Genomic DNA, 13,064 nt, shown 5'->3' on the forward strand with positions numbered 1-13,064 from the left:
AGACTGATTTTCCGCACATGCGTAACACTGTGACGTCATCTGTTCTATTTAAGTGTCCATACTCTGTCAAGTACAGAGTCGACGCGCTGTTTCGTACGAACAATCGCCAAGTGTCCTTGGTGGAGTAACTGCAACGCTTCTTTTTTGCTAAGCTTTATAGATCAACACACGTGACTGTCCACTGTTATTTTAAACAAGAACCACACCTTGCTGTATAGCGAGCTATGCCGATGTGCAAAGTATCGGCGCACTACAGAGTCCTTTATGCTATGCAATGAGTGAGGCCAAGATGTGCGAATGTATTTTAGCAAAACGTTCAAATATGAATCAGCTTCCGTGGCCTGTGCAATTTTCCTATACTTCAGGGGAAAGGATTGAAGCAATTCAGAATCGTGAGCATCGATGTGACAACAAGGTGCAATAGAAGCGTCAAAATCTGTATCAAGGCCAATAGGAAGAAGTGAAAGCGTGTCTGCATTACCATGTTGGGCTATCGGACGATACACAATCTCGTACTGGTATTTAGACAACAACAAAGCCCATCTTTGCAGTTTTCGGGCAGTTCGTACAGGAATCGGCTTCATCTGATGAAACAAGGACTGCAGTAGCTTATGATCCATTACTAAGTAGAATTTTCTGCCATACAAATAGTGGTGGAATTTGGTGACACCATACACAACAGCCAGTGCCTCTTTCTCTGTTTGTGAATAGTTACTCTCAGCTTTGAACAACACTTTTGAGACGAAAGCAATAGACCTGTCTTTATCATCAATTCTGTGCGAAAGCACTGCACCGATTCCGCAAGAAGAAGCGTCAACTTGCAACACAACTGGCTTGTCAGGATCAAAGTGAACCAAACGTCGATCACTGAGTAATCCATTTTTTAGTCTTTGAAAAGCTTTTTGGCACCCATCTGTCCAAACAAAGGGGGCGTTCTTGCGACGTAAGCGATGCAATGGAGCTGCGAGTTGTGCAGCATTCGGTATGAACCGAATATAATATGGTTCATTTTCTAACTGCAATTCTGTGACATTGCGAGGAACTGGCAGGTCACGTATGGCTAAAAAATGTGACTGAAGAGGATGTACACCTTGACTGTTTATGATATGACCAAGATACTGCAACTCAGGTTTTAAAAAATCACACTTGTCCATCTACACTTTAGTCTTACATTGGGTAACACACGAAACAAACCATGCAAATTTGCAATGTATTCTTCAGGTTTACGACCTGCTACGATAATATCGTCCAAATAGTTTCAACAGCTTGGTACTTGAGCAGTCAGCTGTTCCAGATACTGTTGGAAAATGGCGGATGCGGAAGCACTGCCAAAAGGCAAACGCAGATATTTAAACGAGACCAAATGAGTGTTCACAACACATCTTCATCTTGTGGTATTTGAAGATATGCGTCGCGCAAATCAATTTTGTAAAAGTAGCGACCAGCGCCTAATGTGTCCATGAGATCCTCTGGGCGTGGCAGTGGATAAGTATCAATCACAGTTTGTGGATTGACTGTAGACTTAAAGTCAACACAGAAGCGAATGCGACCTGAAGGTTTGTGGAGCAAAACCAGTGGGCTTGCCCACTGACTAGCTTGTATGGGCACAATAGCTCCACTATCTTTCACGTTCAGCAGCCACTTTGTCCTATGATGCAATGGGAACAGTTCTGGCCACGCAAAATTTCGGCTAATCAATGTCTTTCATAGTAATATGAACAACAAAATTGTTAGCCTTGCCTAAACCTTCATAAAAGAGTTCAAGCAATTCTTTCAGCAAGCTAGCTACACTGTCTTTGGCATTGAATGGAGTCATGGACAACACATTATCCTGAATTTAAAGCAAAAAAAAATAAAAAATCAAACGAATCAAAGCCAAATATTTTGTCACAATCGCATGATTGTAGCTTAGTGGAAGTCACAGTTCATGTATGCAAGCGATACATGGCAGGCAAAGTAAATTTTCCGAGAACGGGAATGCTTTATCCATTATAAGCCGTCAAGTGTGTGCTCGCTTTAGATGGGCGTGGGAAGCCTAAAGTTTATGTGTGTTACGATTCAGTAATGTAAAAGAGGCACCTGTGTCCAACTTAAATTTCACATATTTTCCTCTAATAAGCAAGTGAACAAAAATTTTGTTGGACTGGCGTAACTCTGAAGAAACTGTTTGCTTGCTAGATTTGCGAATGCCTGCAACAGCCTTTGAATACATTGCATTAATTACATGGACCTTGTGACTAGATTTTTGTGAGTAAGCAGAATTCTTACGTTCGTTCCATTGCAAACATACGGATTGTATGTGACCTTTCCTTTCACAAGTATAGCACTGTGCTGGTCTGGACGGGCAGTCTTGGTGTTTGTGCTGCGAATACCACCGAGGGCATGACATAATTCTAGCCGCCTGTTTAGAGAACTGTTCATGCGGCGGGCATGTGCGAGTTGTTGCTGCCTACTGGGCAGGTCGTGAGCAAGGGATGACTCAACCCTACAAATTGGTGGTGCTCAAATTTATCGGCCACAACAGCACCTGAATCATTCTGACACCACAGAAATAAACGATTTTTCGCTGAAATCGCACTGACGAGTGGACGATGCTGACAGAAACACATTCTCACTCCCAGCTCTGCAGCATCACTGTGAGGAGTTCGCTATACAGTCGAGCATTTGAAGGCCCAGCCCCAGTTTGTGAAATTCCTTTCAAACTTTCTCACTTTCTAATAATGTTGTCCACAAGTATATGCAGCATCACCTTGTCCTCCACAATGATCACTTGACATATGACGAAAAATAAAATAAATGTCGTGTGACGAGGGCCTCCCGTCGGGTAGACCATTCGCCTGGTGCATGTCTTTCGATTTGACGCCACTTCGGCGACATGCGCGTCGATGGGGACGAAATGATGATGATTAGGACAACACAACACCCAGTCCCTGAGCGGAGAAAATCTCCGACCCAGCCGAGAATCGAACCCGGGCCCATAGGATTGACAGTCTGTCGCGCTGACCACTTTTTTTTCATTTTGTTTGCTTTTGTTCGTTGCTTCTGCTCGGGGCGGACGTCGTAAGACAACCGTTTAAGTTCGTTGTTGATCGATTAACTCAGTTTTTTTTTTATTACAGAGGGCACGTAACCCTCTGACCGAACACGCTGAGCTAAAGTGGCGTCGTCGACTCACCTACCGGGGGCGGACGACACATGACGATGTTCATGCCCCTAACACAGGGTATCTGCTCTGGTAACACCAGTCAACATGAACAACACTAACGCATTGTGGTGGCAATTCTAGCTGTCAAAGAGAATCATCTACATACCGGCTGGTGATGCATACGTACACATCCAGCTGTGTCTTTCACGTACTTCACTTCTTCTGTTAGCAGTGAATCTGAATTTTTTCTTTTCTGTTCAGGTTTGATTTTATACTGGGCTGTTCACTATCAGGAACTGCCCGAGAGCAGGGGAACTCCGTCATAGACATACAGAAAGTACCTATTACATCCATTTACGAGAAGAGCTGTGAAACAAACTCAGAGATACAGTGGCCTTCATGTCTGAAAGTATCGTCTGATGAGATACCAATGAGAAAGATTTTCTTTCTTCATGCACGATGGTGCCTCAATGTATCTGTTCACTGTGAATGTCTGTGTTGAATATGTGTGGAGTTCTAGGATCATCCTTATACTGTTAATAACGATAAGGGAGAAGTTGAGCTAAATGTTCGCATTTGGAAGGGACACTGTGGAGAGTTTTGCATTTTAACCCAGAACACTGGCGCATAGCCTGGTGATAGTGAACTTATGAAACAACTACCTACTAGTCGAGCGCCACTGCAAAAGCGTTCATTAGTAATCTTGACTACAGAGGGAATACAGTTCCTACTATTCGCTCTGTGTGATTTGTACCTTGATGGTACCTAGGTAAATGCACAGTTATCAATCCAAAAATCGCGTGAGCACCAACTTGGACTGGACGATGCGGGAAAGAAATCGATAGTGACTTTTTCAAGAGAACCGTCCTGCCAATAGGCAGGACCACTGGAATACAGAGCTTCGAATCCTTGTACAGCCTTCCTGATTTCAATTTACATAACTCACTTCAAACAAAGTCCACACATGTTCGATGGGGTTTAAGTTGGGGAGGGGGGGGGGGGGGGGACGAGCTGGCCAGTCCAATAGCTGCTTACCCTCTCTTTCCGAGAGCTTCTGCACCTGCACAGTTAGATGCGGTCGCACATTGTCATCCATAAAAATGAAATCAGGGCCAAATGCTCTCATGAAAAGTCGCACATGGAAAAGGAGTACACAGTCGAAATAACATTGACTGGTGAGTGAACCATGTTCAAAGATTTGGGAGTCAGTACACCAATGCAACGTTATGCCTCTGCACAACATAACACTTGAACTACCAAAACTATCAAGTTCGACAATGCTGGACATAACCTCATACGGCTAGAGATGGGCACACGTAATGCGCCCAGGAACATTATCGAATGCGTTCATTTTGGTGATTCTGGTGTAATGTTTTGGGAGGGCATAATGTTGCTTGAGTGTACTGCTCTTGAAATCTTTGAATACGGTACACTTGCCAGTCAACGTTATTGTGACACTGTTCACATTCCCCATATGCATCTTTTCAGGGGTGCATTCGGCCATGACATTATTTTTATGGATGACAATGCGCGACCGCTTCAAATAGCGAAGGTAGAGGAGCTCTTGGAATGAGAGTATATTTGGCGAATGGACTGACCTACCCATTTCCCTGACTTAAATCCCATCTAGAACGTGTACACTGTGTTGGGGAGACGTATTGCAACAAATACAGATGCACGATCAAACGTCCTGCAGTTGTCAACCACGCTGGTGGTGGAATGGAATGCCTTATCAAAAAAGCTCTTTTGCAGCCTTGTATCCATCATGTCAGCATTCTGAGAGCACGCATTGCCATCCATGGTGATCACACACCCTACTAAAAAACAAGTTGTGCTTTTAGTAATATCCATGGGACCATCATGAGTCACAGTGACTTCAGTGTAACTATTGTCTTTGAATAAAAGTGTCATTGCTCTTCGCCTGACTGCGTATTAGTTTCAGTTACCTTATGTACTATGCTTGCAGGCGTTCTTTCTATGTGTGGCCAAAATTTAATGGAGATACCTTACTTCACAGTGACACATCATGTTAAAGTTACTTTCGGCCTTAAGTTTTGCACATCAGTGGACATCCACAACACTACTTCACAAATCATTATCAAGTGTATAGTGAAGGGTACTTCCCATTGTACCAGGTACTGGGGCTTCTTCCCAATCTATTCGCAGACAGGTATTTGTATGACGTTAGTGATTGCAAAAATATACCGATACCTTTGTCGTTAGCGACCATTAAGGCTTCATCTGCCATTAGTGCAGATTTTTCAGAAATTCCGTGGAGCTCTTCAGTCGCAAACAGTTGTGTGACCAGTTGAATCGCCCTCCTCTATACGTTCAGTATCCTTCCTTAGGCTTATTTGGTGTGTGACCCATGCAGTCGAACAATTCAATTCAATTTATTAGCGTCCTTGTAGTACATCATCGAAATGACATAGGACTTGTCAATAAACATTACAATTTAAAATACATATACATGAAAATTTGTAATTGAATTTACTTGTCACTTAGACATTACAATTTTAATAGAACGTTTTAGAACATTAACATAAAAATATACAAGTAGGATAACAACGTACAATATTCTAGGATGGCTCGCAAGAGTATTGTAGACTGACTGTATTATACCAGCGTACTACCAATGAACCAATGTCTGTCATCTGCTTTACCTAAGACTGGGTTTTGGAATGTTTCCATTTCGTATCCCCACAGATTGCTACAGCCAGGTATTCCAAATTTACTAGAAACTTTATCGTTAGCGATCATTACGAAAGTACTGGTACAGGAGAGGTGTCAACCACGACTTGATGGCACTGTTTCCTTGGTAATTGGTGCATGGAAAATAAATTAACGATAATAGCACACAAAACAGATTATTTGTTACTGAATGGAAATGAAGATCGAGAAACCCTGAAATTAGAATAAATGACCAAGCAGTGAAGAGAATACAAATGTATAGGTAATTCGTTATAAACATTGACGAGAATGAGAACTTTCTTACACATAGAAATCCTAGTACACTAGCTACAGTAAGGGCACTATAAATTGGTCCCAGCCCCTTACTACTGATCGTTAAAAGTCGGCACAATTCAGAACACTTCGTGTCGACTGTTTTCTTTTTCGTACTGCTGCCGACCTCAGCGATCCCAATGTTGTGACGCTGACGAAATGGTGCTGTGTGTGGTTTGAGGTTCTGTACTGTCTGCGTGGACGAACGATTAAATGATTAGTAATAGTTACTGTACTACATTTAAATTCCTTATGCAATATGCGACACGATCGCAGATGTTTACTAAAAGTTTTGAATGTAATTTTTCTTCTACTCATTGCATTGTATTACAACAGCCTTAATTTAATTTCATATTCCTTGATACAAATACGAACAACAGTTGAAGGTGATCGTCTCTATAGTGCGCGTTCACGAATCCATGTTACTTCCATGTCAACAAATATATCACAGCAGCTGCTTGGTACGTTCAGGCACGCCCATGCGCTGTCAGTATTGGAAGTCGTGGAACAGAAACAACAAAATATTCCCTATCTCACATCCTCTACCTTGCAGAAGCTGAGCTAAGTACCCCTCTATCTAGTGGTAGGCGGTCAAATACTCAGCTCATGGCCGAATGAACCAATATAAATTAAAATTAAGCACATCTTGAAATATTATTGTTTTTATAAGTTTTTTGGTTATTTACTGAGCATGAACATTACACTCAAGAAGTTCTTAACGTTAGTTGTTTTCGTATTCGGCTGTTAGTTGCCAGAAGCATATTATTGTAAATTACAGCTGAGAGCCGCAGGCCACAGTTTAACGATCATCCCGCGACTGACACTTTGTTTTCATATTTTTGGAAGATAAGTTGTGAATACAGACCATAGAGAAATTTCTTCCATTACAAATGTACTGTTCTGAAATATTCTCTAAGGGGACATTACTACTTATTAGAGAAATTTCTTTGCTATGCCGACAACCTGCGAGCCGGAAGTACAGTGAGACTGTGTCATTTGGGCCTACGAGAGTTATAGATTTTTTGTTTGTTTTTCATGCCTAGATTAACTGTATAGACATATCGTTGCATGTATTGTAATAATGATTATATATAATGATCCTCATGCAACAATATCTCTACGCACGTATCTAGGCATGAAAAACAAACCAAAAAAAGCTAATCTGCAAATCTCGTACGTCCAAACGACAGAGTCTCACTGTACTTCTGGCCCGCCAACAGTTTCATTTTCTTCCTTATTTTCCCCCGGTACCAATGTAAGAATCTGAAGTGTGCTATGTATTCTCGTAAGACATATTTCAGTTTGCGCTATATGGATTTGCGAAAATAGAATACCAGTTGTAACTATGGCAGTAGTGCTACCGCTGGGAAACAAGCGTAAGGATTTTTGTCGCCAGTAATGAGTGCCTCTGTGAACTACAGGAAAGAAACCACATGTCGTTGAGGGGTTAAAGTGTATCTTTATGTCTACAGTGCCCCGAAAATAATGGCTGCAGCAAGGGGCTTAATAAACTTGATTTGTATAAGAAGCGCTAATTTTTCCGGTTTACAATTGTTACACCCATTCCAGTGCCGTTTTATATTGACTTGTGCAGGATGTGGACGAAAATACGGCGAGGGATTGTTATCACTCCGCGTCGTACAACAACCAACGAAGTTTGTGCCGGGTAAGTCACATGCATGTTTTCTCCTTAGACGCATAATTTTCCCCAGGTTTACGCATTGAACCAGGTTTATTTTTGCAGTAAAAAGGTTAGAGTTTGTAACATTTATGTGTCCCATAAATATTAGAGTGTGTCGTCCGTGGGACTTCCAGATACAGGCATTGTCTTCTGCTTGAAGTGAAGCGTTATTCAGTACTGTAGTGTCTTCGTATATTGCATATCGCTAGGAGCTATACCTACAGTTCTACTAACTCGATTGGATGTAATCCCATTGATGAAACTGTACAAGTGGAAGGGATGCTACACTGACATTTCGCGTATATTGCCTTTGGGGCAGGTAGAAAATCTTCTATGTTAGAGTTTATATATGAGAATCACTGCTTTATTATTATATCGTTTCTATTGATTGAGGTAGAGACTTATTCCATTGTGCGTATAGTGACCATGCTGTGATATTAGGGAAATTAATGAAAATATTTACTAATAAATATTGTTAGCATTTTCAATGCACACTATTCATATTGTACCGGCAGTTACAGTTACGTAAATTCCCGTCTGCGTTTAGCAATGAGAGAATACAATTTCAAGAAACATTTTTGATATCAACAAGACATTCGCTTTTGCTTGTAAACAGCTACTTGATTTTGTAAATGCGATTTATGATTTCCCTTATCAGGTTACATGTTGCGCAACTCGTAATACAGTTCAAGTCAATATACTTACAAACTATTAATCGTATCTGCACAATACAGCCACCAATATAGGGTAAAAAAACGCATAATAACTATAGTCAATTTAAGCTCCAATATCAGTACTAGCTTAGGAATTGAAAGTACATTACAGTGACACATATTATTTCTTTTGTACATAACATCATAATTGCCTTTTGATGTAAAAGCTATTTATTTACAATATTGAGATTCAGGCCGTGTTGCAGTTGTCAAACTGTACAACTATGTTTTAGCACATGTCAAAAATTAAGTCTTCTGATATGTATGCATGTCCTTGTCATATCTGTCTGATGGGTATTGTACTGTTTTTAATATATTTTATATGAATCATACCAAAATGTTTCTCGTATACAATGTCTGCACTACATTAGAGTCCGAAAGCACAGTTATACCACTTGATAATGGCCTCAAATAGAGTTCAATAATGCATATGAATCACTCTTACACTCAGCGGTGACTGTGATGTTATTTACAAAATTTTACATGTTTGCGAACCCCACAATGAGAAATAAAACACCTATTATCATTTCTAATTTGCAGTTAGTTACTTTGCCGTGACAAGTTTGGTAGAGTAAATCCTTTCCTAAAGGGCACAGGGCTCATTTTTCTTTCTCTTTTACCTGTTGTCTTCATTTTAATTTAAGTTGTTAAAGGGATAGGGAATGCACCTGTTGTGTGCAGATGCAGGAGGAGCTGGCTACTGTGTGTGAACAGCACCGACCATGGTCAGCCATCTGCAACCCGCTGCTTCAAGCTGTAGTGGCAATGGGGATACCGGAACATTGCATGGGGTACCTCAAGTGTCACCTCTATTGCTCATGGTCACTGCTGCCAATGGCATTCTCCGTATCACTTCAGACAGAGGGGTTACATTCATAGTCTTGTATGTTAATGAATTTAGCATATGTGGAAATTCAGGAGTAAGTAAGAAACTTGTATTTTTTTGTTTTCTCCAAAAAAATTCCTGCCCAAAGATGACACATGCAAACACCATTTTGAAGATGCGAATTTCAGAATTTTTCCAAAAAATGCTTTTCTGTAACTGTTCTAGATATTTTGTTAGAGTTTTTTTATTTGAAAGATAATTGTTTTATGATTTCAGTGGTATCCTCTGTTTGGACATATCTGTCACAGTTATTTTGCTGCCGCCCTTTGATTTTTTTTTTAATAATTTACAGAAAAAAGAATTTTTTTTTCAAAATTGTCAGTCCAGGAAAGTTTGATTTTGTTCTGTTGATTAGTACCATGTAGTACTATATTCTCTGTAGTAAAAAGTGGAAGCTCTCTAAGTTGGACAGGTTTTATTTTAAAAAATCATTTTTTTGAAACTTTCAAGGGTAATATATGTCTTCACTGAAGTTGTTTCTTACTAATTTCTTTGTTACACTGTTTATTTCTATTGTCTTTGTTGCAGTTAATTCTTGTCACTTCCTTGTTGCAGTTATTTCTTTTCACTTTCACTGTTGCAGATATTTCTGACACTTTGTTGTAGTTTCTTGTGAGTCTCTTTGTCATGGTTGTTCAGTGCATGTTTCTGTATTGTAGTTGTTCAGTGCTAATTTGTTTGCTGAAGAGGCTTCTAAGAAATCTGAGACAATCCAGTGAGTTCTGTGTTTTCGTGTGGAATTTGCCAGTTGACACAGTTGCAGTACGTTTTGTGAAGAGTAGAGATGGGCAAACTGAAACACTTAACCGTTTCGAAACAAATGAAACAGTACAATGTAATGTTTCGATACGCTGTTTCGAAACAGTGAAACAGTTTATGTTTTGTAATCTAATAAACCTACACATTTTATCATCTTGAACGTCTACTGTATAAGTATGTCTATATAAACACAAATGAGGTGCGAGAGCGCTAATCATATCACAGAAAGTATGGAACTATCACTTGGGCGTATTGGCAGTTTCGTATTTTCTGCAGCAAATGCACTGCTTTCGTGTCGTGTGACTTTCATACTTTTCAATTGGCTGAGGACAGCCATAGCTGAAGACAGAAGAACCACCACGAACGGAACTGGAGGTGGGAGCAAACTGCAGAAACTACGGATATTCTACTGGGATTCCCACATTCCGTTAGTATGGGTAATATACCCATCCTGCTAATTTCCATGCACACAAAGGGAATCATTGTGGATAATAGGTATACAACAGAAAAAAATTTTGTCTTTCAAGGTGTTTCGAACCGTTACTATAAATTCACCATGCTCCCCAACACTTCCTGTTCACCATTACACTATAAGTGATATGTCAGACAGATTTATTGCAATTATACCTACATCAAATTTATGTATATGTCTAATAACTGTCACTCTACGTCTTCTTTTTTATTCAAAATGTAGTAGGCTTACTTGCGTTTTTTAATATGATTACTGCACATGAACAGAGAAGCGTGTGTTATAAAAAAAGTGTAATTTATTTGAATGATTTTCACATATTTATTATTTTGAATGTGAATAGTATGTGTTGTTTTATTGTTTGGTTAGTGTTTATAAAGCAGATGTTAACGCCATTTTGGAATAGGACAGTCAGCTAGCAACGAAGATTTATTTTCGGATATCTTAAGCTTCATGCTATTGCCTGTCAAAAAGATTTCGACACTCTTTGAAAGTGTTTCATGAAGTGGTATGTTGTGTTTCAGTACCTGTGCCGAGCCCGAATCTCGTCCGACACAGAGCGGAATGAAACTTCACTGTTTCGATACAATTAGTCCGTTCCAAGCACAGGTGGACTGAAACAGCCTTATTTTGAAACAACGATACAGTTTCTGTGTCTCGCTCGAGATCGAATCCAAGACAGGGGCGGAATGAAACACCACTGTTTCGAAACAGTGAACCACAGCCGTTCCGAAACACTGAAACAGTTGCATGTATCGATACACTGTATTGAAACATAGAAACAGTGGCCAAGTCTAGTGAAGAAGATTGTTTGAAATGTCTTGTGACTGGGGTCACAGGAGTGTGAAGTATGCTGACTATTTGCATATCCATAAAAGAGTGATATATAAGATAAACAAAAAAACACACGTGGTTCAGGCTGGGAATAAGTGTTCTCATTTGAAGACTGTGTTTGAAAGTGAAGATGTTTCCAGTGATGACTTTTTGTGTTCTAAATGTTTTGACAGAATAACAGCAATGATAGTATCTGAACAAGGTGAAGCCTCTCATGGTGCAGATCATACAGATTTTGCATGAATAGAGGAAGAATTAAATAGCTATCCTGAATCAGTCAACTACAGAGGTAGGGCCTAGGTGTTAGTCCTGTTAAGAAACCGTGGTCAGTGAATTTGAGTCATAAACTGTATGCATCAAGAAAGTGCAGAGGAATTACTAAAGCTATGGATGAATATATTACAGCAAAACTGACCACACTCTTCAGTGTAGAAACTCCATCTTCAGAAGAAAATAAACCAAAGCTTTCTTACATCTCTTGCCAGTAATTTTTCAGAAATATCCTACAGTGAAAAGGTCCAAGTTTTAACTGTTAATCCAGAGACATTTTCAAAGAAAACAATTTTGAACCACATTCCATCACTATCAAAGTACATGGTAGACAAATCAAGAAATGTGAGGTTTGTAAAAGGAGGCTTTGAAAGACCAGATCCCTAGACAACAACAACACTATAACTGTAACAGTAGAAGGTAAAAAGTTGTGAAAGTGAAGAAGTACATGACTCGCAGTGTTAAAGAAACTTTTGCAATTTATAAGAGCAACTATACAGCTTCACATATTGGAAGATCAAAGTTTTATGCACTACGACCTAAGTGTATAGTTCCACACCCACCTAGAGATTGTCTGTTTATGTGTGTACTGCATGAATTTGGAACTTTGTGTGGTAGCTTTGAAGAGCTTACTGGAGCACATGACATGAAACACCTTGGTTGTGCGTGTGAAGTCATTAGCAGTCTGTGACGTTAAGTGAGAGACTCGTTTGTTTCAAGAATGTGGTGACTGCCCTGGAAAGGGAGGACTGTCTTTTCAGACACTTGGCCTGGAAGACGTAGCAGATAAATCTGCAGAAATTACATATGCGACATGGGAGGAAAAGAATCTAATTAAGAAAACTGTGCCCTTGAGAGTTTCATTGATGAACTTGGTAAATGGTCAGTGAAAGCAGTAACTCACCAGCATCTGAAGAAATTGCAACAACTCATTGCAGAAGTGAAAGAGTGTGTACAGGCTGAAGAAATATGTTTAGTGCTCCACAAGAAGTACAAGGGTATTATTGGAGTAATGACCAGGTTTCAATTTTTACAGCAGTGACATATTTTCAGAACAAGACCATAAGTGTTGCAGTTACAAGTGATGACTCAGGACATGACTCACCACATGCTTTGCTAGCAATGCACAAAATTCTTCAGCTGCAGAGGCAGAGAAGATCATTATTATTTCTAATGGTGCTCCTAGTCATTTTAAAAATTGTTACCAGCTCTTTGAATTGGAGTAAGTCGCTTGTGCCAACTGACGGCGTATACAGTGCTACTGGTCACAGGAATGGGCCTTGTGATGGTGTAGGAGGCCTGCT

The 13,064-nt window shown here is 39.9% G+C and overlaps 1 protein-coding gene across 2 annotated transcripts in view; it reads left to right on the plus strand.

The window, feature by feature from the left end:
- Nucleotides 1–7,594: 7,594 nt before the first annotated feature.
- LOC126175182 (protein tumorous imaginal discs, mitochondrial-like) overlaps nucleotides 7,595–13,064 on the plus strand; it is a 113,280-nt gene continuing 107,810 nt past the window's right edge. For both annotated transcript variants that reach the window (XM_049921772.1, XM_049921774.1), the window contains exon 1: nucleotides 7,595–7,814. In XM_049921772.1, coding sequence (XP_049777729.1) covers nucleotides 7,634–7,814 — 181 coding nt within the window. In that variant the 5' untranslated portion in view covers nucleotides 7,595–7,633. The remainder of the gene's footprint in view (nucleotides 7,815–13,064) is intronic.

This window comes from Schistocerca cancellata, chromosome 3 (genome assembly GCF_023864275.1).
Source record: "Schistocerca cancellata isolate TAMUIC-IGC-003103 chromosome 3, iqSchCanc2.1, whole genome shotgun sequence".
In the NCBI taxonomy this organism is placed as follows: Eukaryota; Metazoa; Arthropoda; class Insecta; order Orthoptera; family Acrididae; genus Schistocerca; species Schistocerca cancellata.